At 40.1% G+C, this 13,341-nt stretch overlaps 2 protein-coding genes across 2 annotated transcripts; one reads left to right on the forward strand and one right to left on the reverse strand.

Annotated features, from left to right (window-relative positions):
- The first annotated feature begins 5,202 nt into the window (after positions 1 to 5,202).
- LOC141823406 (type IV inositol polyphosphate 5-phosphatase 7-like) lies at positions 5,203 to 9,170 on the forward strand. The gene is made up of 14 exons (XM_074710686.1): positions 5,203 to 5,545; positions 5,634 to 5,721; positions 6,074 to 6,139; positions 6,223 to 6,307; positions 6,402 to 6,506; positions 6,618 to 7,121; positions 7,209 to 7,350; positions 7,491 to 7,684; positions 7,778 to 7,886; positions 8,130 to 8,278; positions 8,370 to 8,613; positions 8,722 to 8,789; positions 8,955 to 8,997; positions 9,101 to 9,170. Exons 1-11 carry the CDS (start codon positions 5,516 to 5,518, stop codon positions 8,584 to 8,586), a joined length of 1,689 nt encoding a protein of 562 aa, XP_074566787.1. The 5' UTR covers positions 5,203 to 5,515; the 3' UTR covers positions 8,587 to 8,613; positions 8,722 to 8,789; positions 8,955 to 8,997; positions 9,101 to 9,170.
- A 2,102-nt stretch (positions 9,171 to 11,272) lies between these two features.
- Positions 11,273 to 12,263, reverse strand: LOC141823407 (non-specific lipid transfer protein GPI-anchored 16-like). The gene is made up of 2 exons (XM_074710687.1): positions 11,847 to 12,263; positions 11,273 to 11,765 (listed from the first exon to the last, which is right to left on the reverse strand). Exons 1-2 carry the CDS (start codon positions 12,238 to 12,240, stop codon positions 11,557 to 11,559), a joined length of 603 nt encoding a protein of 200 aa, XP_074566788.1. The 5' UTR covers positions 12,241 to 12,263; the 3' UTR covers positions 11,273 to 11,556.
- Positions 12,264 to 13,341: the final 1,078 nt, after the last annotated feature.

Below are 13,341 nucleotides of genomic sequence, written 5' to 3' on the forward strand. Positions count from 1 at the left end.
CAAGCTTGGCATGCCCAGATAGAGCTGAGCCATGCTGAGCTCGATGGCATGAGTGCAGCCAAACTGTGCTAGCTCAACATTCCATTTAAGTGAAAATATATAAAATATTAAGAATGACTAATAGTTTATGCCTGCCAACAGCTACAACTTAGAAGTCAATGATTGAGCATGCCTAAAAACATCAACCAAGGAGATACATCACCGCCCTGACAAAGGGGAACTATCCAGATAGTTGGATTCCACATCCTTGATCCAGATGTAAGACAGGCCATAAAAAAATTCCTTATATACCTCAACCACGGACTTTGACAAGGGCCAAGTAAGTTCCTCGATACTCAACTCCTGAATGTAGGTGTCTTGATACTCGATTCATCATAATTCTTTGCCATCCACACATCCTTTACAAGGTACCCATGCCATAGTCAATGTACCCATGAATTAACAAAATATAAGAAAATAGAGAAAAAAACAGTTACAAAATTGATATGTAGAAAAGTATAATATAGTTGAGACCTTGGAATATAAAAGAAAAAGGGATTGGAAATTTAGATGAAGAGCGAGAGGGTATTTATAGGAGAATCTTAATTAATTTAATATTTTCGAATTTTGAATTATTTTATTTATTTTAATGAAAAAGTGGTATTTGAAGGGAAACCTTAAAATTGCTATCATGTGACCTAGTGACTACGGGTTTAAGTTGCTTAAACAACCGCTTGTAAGTAAAACTGCGTACAATAGATCCTTTCCTGAGACCCCGCATTAACAAGAGCTTTGTACACTAAACTGCCCTTAATGAAAAAGTGGTACATGGTGGGAAATTTAGAGTAAAAATGACACTAGCTTAAGCTTGGTTCTAGCAACTTTGCAAGCAAGAGGGTGGAGCACGATTTGATATCAATTTGGTAAAACGATTGAAACCAAATAGATTTATATTGAGAATAACAATAGAAATGTGTTGTAATCTAAAAATTATATTGATTAGTGAACATAAAAAAGGTAAATGAGTAAAAAATCATACTAATTAACACACTAACTTCCATATATATATAAATATACAAGTATTATAAAACCTAACTATATTTAGTTTGTGATAGTTCGTAGTTCAACAATTTGTATAGGCTCAAATCAAAACCGAAACTTAATTTGCAAGACGAAACTAAACCAATAAATTGTTTAACTAAATTTAAAATTTTGAATTAATGGAAGTTGGCCAGGTTTATTTCTCTATTATAGTTGTATCATACTCTTAATCACTTATTTTACCTCCTGGTTCCCTAATCATTTGATGTAGACAGGTAACTATAACCTTATCGCTGCCCATGGGATGAAACTTGAGATAAGGGTCCTAATTTTGCAAATATCCCACCATGTCAACGGTATGAGATGCAATTTTTTTTTATCATAGTTGGCCAAATTTCCAAAAACAAAATATGCTACTGATTTCAAAAAATGAGTCTAGTCCACATCAAATAAAATCCTTTTTCATTTTTTCCTTTCATTACGCAGTCAGACCAAAAAAGAATTGCCAATGCAGGCTTCCTTTTCCTTTGTTTTAGTTGGTCATATTCTTTGCCAAATAATCAACACTTAGAGCCAAATTAGAAGAAGCCAATCCAAGTAGTAAAAGGTAAGCTATACTATATTTATGCTGAACCATCAGTCCATCAGTTCAATCTGAACAACAGAACTAACTTTGTGTACCGCTTCATCATAAACCCCACATAACAAACCAATTAATCGCAATTTGGCAATTTAATTAATTCTTCATACAAAATTAACATGCTTTCCTAGCCACTTTGTCCTGCTTAATTTTATTTCCTTTTCTGTTGACTACCACTTGACTTCCTTAGTAGAAATACATGCTCTGCAGGCAAGCAGCAATATAAATTTATGGTCACTTCACAGAAAAACTCTCTCCTAAAAATTTCAATGATCCCGCAACCTTTCGACTATACAGTTGGGTAACATCCAACTAAGCTACTTATGAGTTTGTCAAAGATCATTTTATCTGAGCAATATATTATATTTCTCAAATCTCGCTAGCTAAGTTATTCATGTTATATCAAGGTAATTTAACCAACCATGAGCAAATACAACAATGCATTGGAATCAGGTACCCCCAATCAAATACATATAAATCATCCAACTAAAGACTTACCCTCTTATCATAAAGCATTATCATGATGATATTGTACTGGATTTGAACTTAGCTCGTATTCCTACCCTTTCTTATACCAACTCTCAGTTAGAATCATCACTTGAAATAGCTATTTAAAAATCGTTCTCTCCGTGAGATATTTTCTTATGCTAGACCCTAGCTCTACTAGACCAATAATTGTCTCAGGGAAATTCAACAAAAATCCAACTGCGTGATATTACCTTCCGATGCAGTGACTGAAAAGGAACACTTTATGTTTCTTGAGGATGTCCAAGAAAACCTAAACGTCAAAAATGCTATGCAAAAATCCATAATAACAAATGGAATGGCAACAAAAAAACAGAAAAACAAGGGGGATAAAACCGTCATAGTCCGCTTCATGTCTCTGCTCCTCCACAACAACTCAATCCCAAAACGAATACCAAAATTAAAAGAATACAAAAACTGCTAACCTAACATTGGTCGGTGGAGCAAATTAGATTCCGCTCACCGTCTTCCGATCGAAATCTTTGCAGTATCAACAAGCCCTAAATGCGGAACGCCGCGGTTCACATGCTCGCAATCGACGACGCCCTCCGCGACGAAAAGCGACGAGCGAGGGCATAGCCGACTTCGAGCGGTCGGAGGGATTATAACGAAGCGCGACGGCCTTATGGGCCTTTAAAAGGCCGATCCAGTTAAAGCCCATTTTGGCCCAATTGAACTGCACTAATTTTAAACATATTATACTGCATTAATTAATGGATCCTAAATATATTATAGCTTATTTTTCTCCAGAAAATCAAAACAAAGCTCAGTCAACAAATTAAAGTCCACTTCCTCTACAACAGTAGCTACAGGACATCGCAAATTAAAGTCGCTTTGTCCTTGTTTTGTCTTTCTCCCTCGCGTAATTGCTCTTTTGGTGTTAAGAGCTTCGAGAAAATGACACTAGGAAAAGGCCAAGCCCTAGCAAATCGTTTTGTGAAAGTATATAAAGCTAAATGAGAAGATATTAAAGCTGAAAAAGAGAAGAGTATGAGGAAGATACTTTGTTAAAGTCTGGAAATGAGAGAGCTCTCCTTTGACTGTCCTTTCTCTCTCTGTGCCCATGTTGTTTTTGTACTCGTATATATTTATGTATACTCTCCACGAGATCTGATCGATTCAGGTCCTTAAAAAAAATGAAGTACGTACGTTTTGAAGGAAGCAAGCATTATAAAGAAAAGTGTTTATCGATATAATAATCCTAAACTTGAACTGTAGTGAAGCTGCTACATGGTTGTGCATGTGGCACTTGGCCACTAAGCACCAGTTGAGATTGTTTTTTACCAGCAAGCATTGAATCTGATGCTGAACAGAGAGCCACTTGATGTCGTTTTGCTAACAATTTGCCATTGACCTTCCTCTTTGCTTCTGATGCTGAACAAAGAGCCACTTGGTGTCCTGTTTCAGATAAGATCCAACTCCACCCTTGAATTAATAATGCACTCATCATGCCTCCATGGAATTCATCCTTATTTTGTCCTTGTGTTTCAGTGAGTGGAGAAGAAAAGGGCTGGAACGAGGGTCTCTCTTTCTTACACGCACACACAACGTAACATTCCACATGTGTGTCATTTAGTGTTTAGAGATATCTCATCGTGAGCTTCTTCCTCAGGTGCCCCACTGAAAGAACTTAATGGAACATCACAAGGTAGGACACTGCATGGCACTGCAATCCTCATTCATGGTGATGCAAATGATATGTAGGTCAGGTGGTCTTGTTAATGCAAGAACTTTAAAATAAATTTATGTGTGAATTTTAACTCACCAAGTTAGAACATAGAGATGTGAATGCAACTCTCACACCTTGATCTTTGGCCTGAAGGAGATAGATTAAATCAATCCCACAGTGTGTTTCTGCTTGCTTAGTGCACCCCAGACAAGAGCCAAAATCTAAACAATGCACGACCTATCTTGTCACCAAAAACACTTGATTTCCATCATTTACAAGGCCCTATTCCCTTATATCCTGCATTCAAGCACAGGGGAGCCCTAGAGCAATGAGCATCCTCAGCGTGGAGATGGGGCGGCCTTCGAAGCAGCATTAGCCACGCCCAGGTAGCCCCAAAGGTCCAGGAGCATCACAGCCAAACACCCACTAGATTGTAGGACCTCTAAGAGACTAACACCTAAGCGCTCTCCCCTATGCATTCCCTTACCCAAGCAGAATAGTGGAGTTGCACTACAAAATAACAATACTAGCGGAGGGATTTGTTCAGAGAACTTACAGTTTCTTCTCTCTCTATCTTTTCCTGTTTTTTTCCAGATATCGGCAACGGTCTACATTGAGAATTTTGAGAAAAAAAAATCATATCTTTTTTGTTTGAATAACTATGTTTCGTCTTTTTTTGCTGCCAAACTGTGATTTTTAAGCTTTGATCATGTGACGAAGCAATGTTCTACATTCGAACTGACAATAAAAACTGAAATTTTTATTGGTAAAGAAAAAACATGCTTTCGCTATCTCTCTCAAGCAAGTCTTTATCTTGTGTGTCTCTTTTAGTGTTCGTTTCTCACATTTTTTTCCTTCGTCTCTGTTTTCGCTTCAACGCATTCTGCAGGGAACACAAGACTGACCGGGGCAGGATATGAGAATTCACTGCAGAACGACTGAAAGCCGGGACTGGCGAGGCGGGGCAGCGGCTGGTTAGTTATTTATTATTCTGCGATTTAATCTTTCTCTTACAAGCTTTGCTCTGGTAAAAGGCCTCGATATGAGTGGGGTGAAGTGAGGGCGAGAGAGAGAGAGAGAGAGAGAGAGAGAGGGGCTATAAGGCTTGTTGCGCTTTATTCTCCTCTCTTCCAAGTTGGACGCTTTGCTGTGCTCTGAGAACGAGGTTTAGGAATTGGGAGTGTAAGAGTGGTGGTGTCTTTGAGTGTGCGTGCTCTGTGCTCAACTCCAGTGCCTCCCCATTTCGCTGTTGCTCTGCGCCCTAAATCTCCTCTCTTTTTTTTCCACCATTCCATTGCGCTTTGCCGGTAGCCTGCGGTTTTGGATCGAGTTGTCGTCGTGGAGACGAGGTCGTTCATCCCCCTGGGCTTTCTTTTGGCGTCTATCTTCGGCTTCCGGTTCGTCTCCACTGGGCGTGATCTACCTCGTCGAAGGAATTACAAAGCTTTCCCCTTTACTTGTCCCCGTCTTCCTCTGATCCATTTTCCTGGGGAAAAAAGTTTTCTTTAATCGGCATCTTGTGGATCCGAAGTGGGATTGTTTTTCCTCCTTCCTCTACTTCCGTTAAGGAATACCAACAAGAAAGGTCGGTTTTGCCGTCTCCGACATTTTGGTGGGAAAGGGAACCATCTGTGGCGTGTGCATGAAGGACTGCTGAAACAATGAAAGATGAGAACTCGAAGAAAAGCAAGGTTTTCTTACTCTCACATTTGAGTTTTAGCACTGTTTTTTGGTCTTCCAGAGTTCTGAGTTAGTCTTTTCTAATCTTGTTTGGAGAAGTCATCATGGTCGAAGACAGTTCGAAAATGGTTCAACATCAAAAACAACCCTCGGGACTTCCATGCTGATGATGATGTATTTGGAAGAGGTAGGTTTTGATTGTTTCTTTTCTGAACATTTTCCTTCCTTCTGTATTGCTTAAGCTACCTCTTTTGGTATTGATTCTCTTATCCATAACTTGGATATATGCTCTTCCGTTATAATACCATTCATACCATGCACATGTTAGTGAATAGACTTCTGCTCAACTACCCTTTGGTTTTTCCCGAATCTGAAATAAACTATAAACTCCTTGTCAGATAAACAAAGCTTCCATTAGTGTTTCTTCATCTATGCATAAACACAAAAAATTCATGATAATAATAGCACAAATTTTGCATCCTCTTTTTTTCATTATTCTATTCTTTTCTTTATTCATTATTCTGCAAGTTCATCACCAGGTGATGGAGAAAGGAGGACCAGCTTCATGGAGAGGAAGACAAGCACAGTGAAGAAAAGCAGGACAGGTATAAAGTGTTCGGAAACTTTGGACAAAATCAGCTGGCTTTCAAAGTTCCTTTCTCAGAATTTTTTTTCTCTTGGTTTTCAGAGCGATTGTACAAGAACTCAGATCGAGTTCGGCAAGGAAGATTTGATGTCGATGCTTCTCAAGTTACAGATATGCAGGACTACAAGTAATCTATTTTTGCTCCTTGCAGAATTTGTTTTCCTGTTTTGACCTTTTTTTAGGAACTTCAATATGACTAGTGATTATAAATTTGGTTGTAGGATTTTTGTATCAACATGGAATGTAGGTGGGAAATCCCCAACAAAAAATTTGAATCTTGAGGAATGGATCCATACATCTCCTCCTGCACATATATATGTTTTGGGGTCGGTTTCTGCACTTTTCTCTCGACTAAATTTTAAAACTTTTGTTTAATATACATGCATGATATATAGAGGTAGGTCTGATCAACTTTGTTCATTTTTTTGTTTTTTCAGATTTCAAGAGATTGTACCTCTCAATGCTGGAAATGTTCTTGGTTCAGAAGACAATATTCCAGCAAAGAAATGGTTAGCACTTATTAGAAAGACGCTAAACACTCTTCCCGGCGTGGATGGCTGTGGTGGAGGTTATGGGTTACCTTCCCCCATTCCCAATCCTGTGGTGGAGCTGGATGCTGATTTTGAGGGGTATTCGACAAGGCAGATGAATTCATCATTCTTCCATCGACGATCATTCCATTCCATAAGTCGTAGTTCAAGAATGGACAACGATATCATGGCAATGCAACCAAGGCTGGATCGAAGATTCAGTGTTTGTGATCGGGTGAGCATTGAGAGTGCACAAAGTAACTTTGATCCATATTTTAACTTTGGAGCTTCACCCTATGATGAGGTAGCTGGGGGAGAAATATCTTACAGTGATTTTTGCTCGCCGATGTCATATGCATATGGTGCTCCACAATATATGGAAGAAAGGGGTAGACTTTCTGGCTGCTCTAGGTAATTGTTTCAACAATTTCATGTAGTTCGGTTGTCGGTGGTAGAAATCTTGTGTCTTTCATATGCTCTAATTCTGCTATGCTGCAGTTCTAGGTATTGCTTGGTTGCAAGTAAGCAGATGGTAGGCATATTTCTGACAATTTGGGTGCGAAGTGAAATTAGAAACGACATAAAGAACTTGAAAGTGTCTTGTGTTGGCAGGGGATTAATGGGTTACCTTGGAAACAAGGTATGTGATGTTCCTCTCGAAATATTGTTCTATTTCACATTTAATATCATTAATATTTTTTTGCTTTTGTTTCTCTTCCAATTTCTTTGTAAACCTTTGTGAGCTGGTCTTGAATAGAATGTTCACTTCTCTGGCTGTAGGGCTCCATAGCAATCAGCATGTCGTTGCACCGCACAAGCTTTTGCTTCATCTGTACTCACCTAACCTCAGGAGAGAAAGAAGGGGATGAACTGCGGAGGAACGCAGATGTGAGTGAGATCTTAAGGAAAACAAAGTTTCCTCGGGTGCGCAAAGTATTCAATGAAATGTCTCCTGAAACAATCCTTGATCATGAGTAAGACTAGCTTCACAATTTACTATTTTATGACTGCACAAGAATGAATTTATGATCACAACTCTCTTGCTCTTGTTTTTTTTCTTGCATTAGTCGCATCATATGGCTTGGTGACTTGAACTACCGTATTGCTCTTTCATATCAGTCCGCAAAAGCACTAGTTGAGATGCACAACTGGAGAGCATTGTTGGAAAAGGATCAGGTAGTTTGCTCATCTTTTTCTAAATGTTACTTTAACTGTTAGTGTTTTGCTGTTTTGCTTTTGACGGATTCGATCTCTCAAAAGTATGGAAATCTCTTGGGCGATTAAGAATGTAATGCTTTTCTAGATGCTCCCCCAAGAAGGCAAAAAAGAAAATTCTTGTGGCATAGGGAAAGCCGAGATTCTTCGATTCTTCGATTCTTCTTTATGTTCTCTTAATTATTCTGTTTCCTTCATGAACAGCTTCGGAGGGAGCAAAGGTGTGGACATGTTTTTGAAGGATGGAAGGAAGGAGGGATATCCTTTCCTCCCACCTACAAATATTCAAACAACTCCGACAGATATGCTGGTGAAGACATGCACAGAAAAGAGAAGAGGCGAACACCTGCATGGTACTCTTAAGTCTTAACTAATATCTTTGGCACACTTTTTCTAAATGTGCCTTCCTTAAATTGGTCTAGTTTCTTGTATGTATCAATGTAGGTGTGACCGTATCTTGTGGTACGGCCGAGGTCTTACGCAGTTGGCTTATCTACACGGAGAGTCTAGATTTTCCGATCATAGACCGGTATACAGTGTTTTCAACGCCGCGGTCGAAATAATAAGTCGCAACAGAATCAGGAGCATGGGCTCTAGCTCCCGAATAGAGGTCGAAGAGCTACTACCATACTCTCATGGTTTCACAGAGACTTACTATTGAAGTGGCTGCACAGATAGTAAAACCAAGGTCCTGAGCCTTTTTCTGTATTCAAAAAACTATCTCCTATGCATAAATCAAAGTGAATTATAATGAACACTTTGCTTTGAAGAATTGATTTGTCTTCATCTAATGCAGGTTGTTCTGCACTTATTGACCCCGACAACGAGCTTCAGAGTCTCTGTGGACCCACGCAAAGAAAGCAGGTGCTTATTTTGTATTTCATTCTAATATCTGTAACTGGATAAACATCTTTTCCCCCAAATTCCTTTCTCCAATCCTGTTCTAGTTACTGAAAGTAAGGATTCCACTATGATTTCTTTTGTTTAAATTATATAAGTTGATGTTGATGTTGCTGTTCTTCATTGCAGAAACCTCCCTCAGTCAACCATGTTTTACCAAGTGACTGTAAAGGTAACTATTCGGTCTTTCGTTTTGATCTTGTCTTACAAAAAAAAAAAACTAGTGTCGAAGCTGGATTATAACTGAGTTCATTTTTTGCTTGTGTGACGACCAGGAAAGATCAAGAAACATATTTCAGACTTCCACACCAGAATTCTTTGGCTGCTAACAACAAGAGGTAACCATGCACACAGCTAATTTAGTCGATCAAGAAGATGCAGAAATAAACACAACTAGAGCGCCTTTCTCAAGGGACGTCAATGACTCAGGAATCATCGTCAAGCGTGTCTGTTAGTTTTGTTCAAGTTTGATGTCTTGAAGAGTGTAGGGAATTGAATTCTTTTTTACAGTTGGGCATAGAGCTAGTTCGGTCATATATGTTAAGGAAAAGATAGGTAACCTGTGAGCGCACTCATTGTCACTGTGATAATTAAAGAAATGTATCAATCATGTTCAGTGAGCACATACGTAAGGAGTTTGCTGGAAAAGTTTTTGGCATTGATGATCAATGGTGGTTGCTTGCTTTTGCTGCTGCTTTCGTTAATTGGAATTAGCAAAAGCAAGAGGTTGAAGATGACAGATTTGGCTGGCATAGTTGGGGACAGCAGCTTTGGGAAGCTTTAAAAAATAGCCAGGAGGAATGGCCCGGGGCCTCATGATATGGTCGAATGATCAAAAGCGAGGGCACTCGAAGGATTGACCAAAAATTCTTTTGTCTTTTTTTGTTTCTTTTCCCTGAAGAGCGAATTAAATTTAACAAAAATTTAAGAATACAAATGATCCGGTGTTGTTTCTCGCATGCGCACGGGTAGTACTGTTCAAGTCACGCCAAATTAACTTAAAGCTCTCCTCGCCTTCTCTTTCTACACGATCCTGCCAGTATTGTTATCGACGTCTGACGCACCACAGTATCTGGTACACACAATAACTGCGTGCCTATAATACCATGCCCGAGACCAGAGTGCATATATATACATATCGGTAAAAGAAAAACTGCTGCAAAACTTGACGACGTCAAATTCAAATTAAACCAGTAAAGTTGATAGACTGAGCAATTAAACGCTCGTTTCCATTATTGTCCCAACAGTATAGTACCTTATCCTTACGCAAGATTACGCAGATGGCCGAGAAAGTCTCTTCTCGTGAGCCCTCTGCATGCACTGCACTCTCTCTTCAACCTCCGAATTAATTAGCAAATTAACCTCGGACGACTGCTAAGTCGCAAACTCTGCAAGTTATACAAAAAAGGGCTACGTGACGAGCGTTGGGCGTCACGCATGCATGGTTTCCATGTGCGTACACTGGTCGCGTTCGCAGTTAATTACTTGTGCGGACTTGGAGCTGCATGCTCAGTGGGCGAGGGGTGTGGCACGTACGTACAGGCCAGGGTCTTCGCTTGTCAAAGAGATGATTGAAATGAAGTGATGATCGATTTGGGGTGCAAGACTGCAACTGTTGCATGTCCAATGTCTTCACTTGCACACGTAACTGTGAAAGGTATCAGTCAGGGCTTCTTGAAATGTGAAGCCAGTACGGAGGAGTTGAAAGAGAGTCATAGACGTCGATTAGTAATTGATTAGCAAATTTCACCTTCTGCTTCTAAGTTTCCAATTTAGTAAATGTAAAATGATCCGGCGAGGTTAATCTGTGATCAATTTGTCAATGCATCTAGGAAAACTTAATACATTTTAGCACGAAGTAAAACGCATTTAAGGTGTAAATGAGCTCACACTCACATTTTTTAATTACTTCAACAAAAAAAAACTTGTCAAACTTCCTATGCATTTTTGCGTACGAAAGATCATGTTGGACTGTCCATATGTAAGTCCGATAAAATGAAGCACGACTGGATAAAGTTTGATCGAAAACAAAAAAAAAATTGCCTTTTATCTTTTTGTATATATGAAAATGGCATTAATTGACACCAAGCAGAGGCTCATGAAACGAATTGAATTGGTGCAGTACTGCATGCCCAGCCATGCAATACACCATCTATATGGCGTGCGTATCAAGCTGTCAGACGCATCGGGCAGGTCCCTTTTACTTTTGTGAGAAAAATACCTAACAGACAGAATTGATGATCCCTCAAACTCCGTGTCTTAGCGAGAATCAGGTCGAACATGGAAACGCATGGCACGCGTCATAACTTCATCCAACAGTTCTGTTCATTGGACGAGGATTTTCTTTAGCAACGTGTAGGTATGCTTTTTGCAGTAAGTATTTCACTCTGCACATTTGACAAGTGGATTTGTGGCACTCATGCATGATGGCAGCGAAGGCAAAATGGTGCACATTCTATTAAAAAACAAATGGATATATGTGGATGGACACTTATCAGTGATTTATTTACAGGATACGATGAACTGAACGTTTGGGCTGTGTGCCAGCGTCCACAAGAGGCCCGGCTTAGTCTGCACGATCCATTAGTATGTGTCGTAGAGGCTCGTTCTCTTAACTGGCCCTTGATGGGCACATGGATCCGGCCTGTCGATTCCACTCAGTGGAACACAAACCGCAAAATCATATTTAGAATTAATTGTGTACAAAAGAACGTTTGGTATGAATGTGTGCCTACAATAACAGTCTTAGAAGCAGAAGCAGAGTGGATACAGGCACTGAGAAGCCACTAGTGAGTTTTACAGCTGAATTTGGCAGCAGGAGAGGATGCTGCCCCTGGTTAAACCCTCGGTCGGCCGGGGTACTGGGTGCCGGCGAAAGCGACGGTGGAAAACCTTCTAAGCCTCCTCCCGGTGATGGTGGTGATGGTGGCGAGAATGGCTCTGAAACAAATATTCATGTAGGATTATTCCATCATTCAGTAAATTGTCTAACATAAATGAAAGGAAGGGTAAGTTTCTCACGTAGTGGAGGAAGCGAAGGCCCGTATGGAATAGGAGTTCCTGGACCTGGAAGTGGCATAGACGTGCCTGTGCATTGGAGGGGCACTGACGACGAACCGCAAAATCTAGGAAGCGAGATGGCCAAAGTCCTGTTGATCGGTAGGCTAAACGGGACGCTCCCTGTTATTATCAGGCAAGCACAGTCGGTGCTGTTGGTGACGAGCGAACTAAATGCCTTGCAGCAGTCTCCGTTCGGTGATCCGCCGCCGTTAGTGCTGCCGGTGATGAAGTTCAGGCACGGCGTGAAGGTGCTGATCAGTGCAGCAGTGCAGGCCGTCGAGGCCTGACCGGAAACCTGCACCAGTACCGTCGCCGTGACGATCGCGAAGATGATCAGGCGCTGGGGCTTCGTCATGAATTATACGTGCAGTGGGAGAATCGTTGCAGGTCGATCGACGATCGAGGAATGAGATCTTTGGTTATATAGTCAATGGCGGAGGGTGGACTTAGAGTTGGGTGGCGGTGTTTACCAACTTCTGAGCTAATCGGGAAGGGGATTAGTTTCCTTTCAGCTGTTGAATGTTCGAGTCTGTTATTGGTGAATTAGGCGAGGTTGGCGTGCGACCTTGCTTTGCAGTTTAATTTGTGGTTTTCTTGCGTGTCGGCTTAAAATATAGCGTTAGAATTCATGAACGATGTAAGAATTAGTTGAGCCTGGCCACTGACCCATGACCGGTTTCAGTTATTTATTTAAAAACAATCTTAATATATCTTTTTAAATACAGCGTTAAACGTTTAAACATTTGGAAGCGATCAAGATCTTAAAGTTTGACTCAAATCATCAATTATAAATTAGCACGGAATGTATTTTACTGTGTGGCGTGCGTGATTGTAACTGTGTGTCAAATATAATATATATGGTTGTCTGCGCATTTAATGCGATAACGTAACAAGGACCGATGTTAGGAGAAACCATGTACGCTTGATTATTTAAAATAATGTAAATTTAATTATTTGCAACTTGTTCGGATCTAACAATGAAGGAATTTGTCAAAAATCCCACTTTTTCCTCTATCTCTCAATTTGCAACTTGGGATCTCACAGATATCTCGGCCGAGTGATTAAATTTCATTTTCCAGAAAAAAAAATATGAGTAGCTTGGTTGAGAGGCTTCGCGTAAGACCGGAGAAGAGACCTCTGTATAATGTCGATAACTCTTCTTCGTCGGAGGAAGATGACGATAACAATGAAGAATTTATCGCTGCAAAAGAACCTATCGACGACAAAAGAGAAGAACAAAACACACGCATATCGAGGAAGAATGCGGTGAGATTTATATCTATATTTTTTATTTTCGATAATGTGGTAGGATTAAGTGAGAAATCATGTTAGAATTCTTAAACGGTCTTTTATTATGTTTACGTTTGGGGTTAGTGTTACGTTTGGGGTTACGTTTGGTGTTAGCCCATCGAGTGCTGGCCATGTTAGATAAGCCACGTCGAGCTAGACCAAGCCC

This window comes from Curcuma longa, chromosome 3, assembly GCF_044706935.1.
Source record: "Curcuma longa cultivar G26 ecotype Majalengka, Jawa Barat chromosome 3, ITB_CL_G26_1.1, whole genome shotgun sequence".
In the NCBI taxonomy this organism is placed as follows: domain Eukaryota; kingdom Viridiplantae; phylum Streptophyta; class Magnoliopsida; order Zingiberales; family Zingiberaceae; genus Curcuma; species Curcuma longa.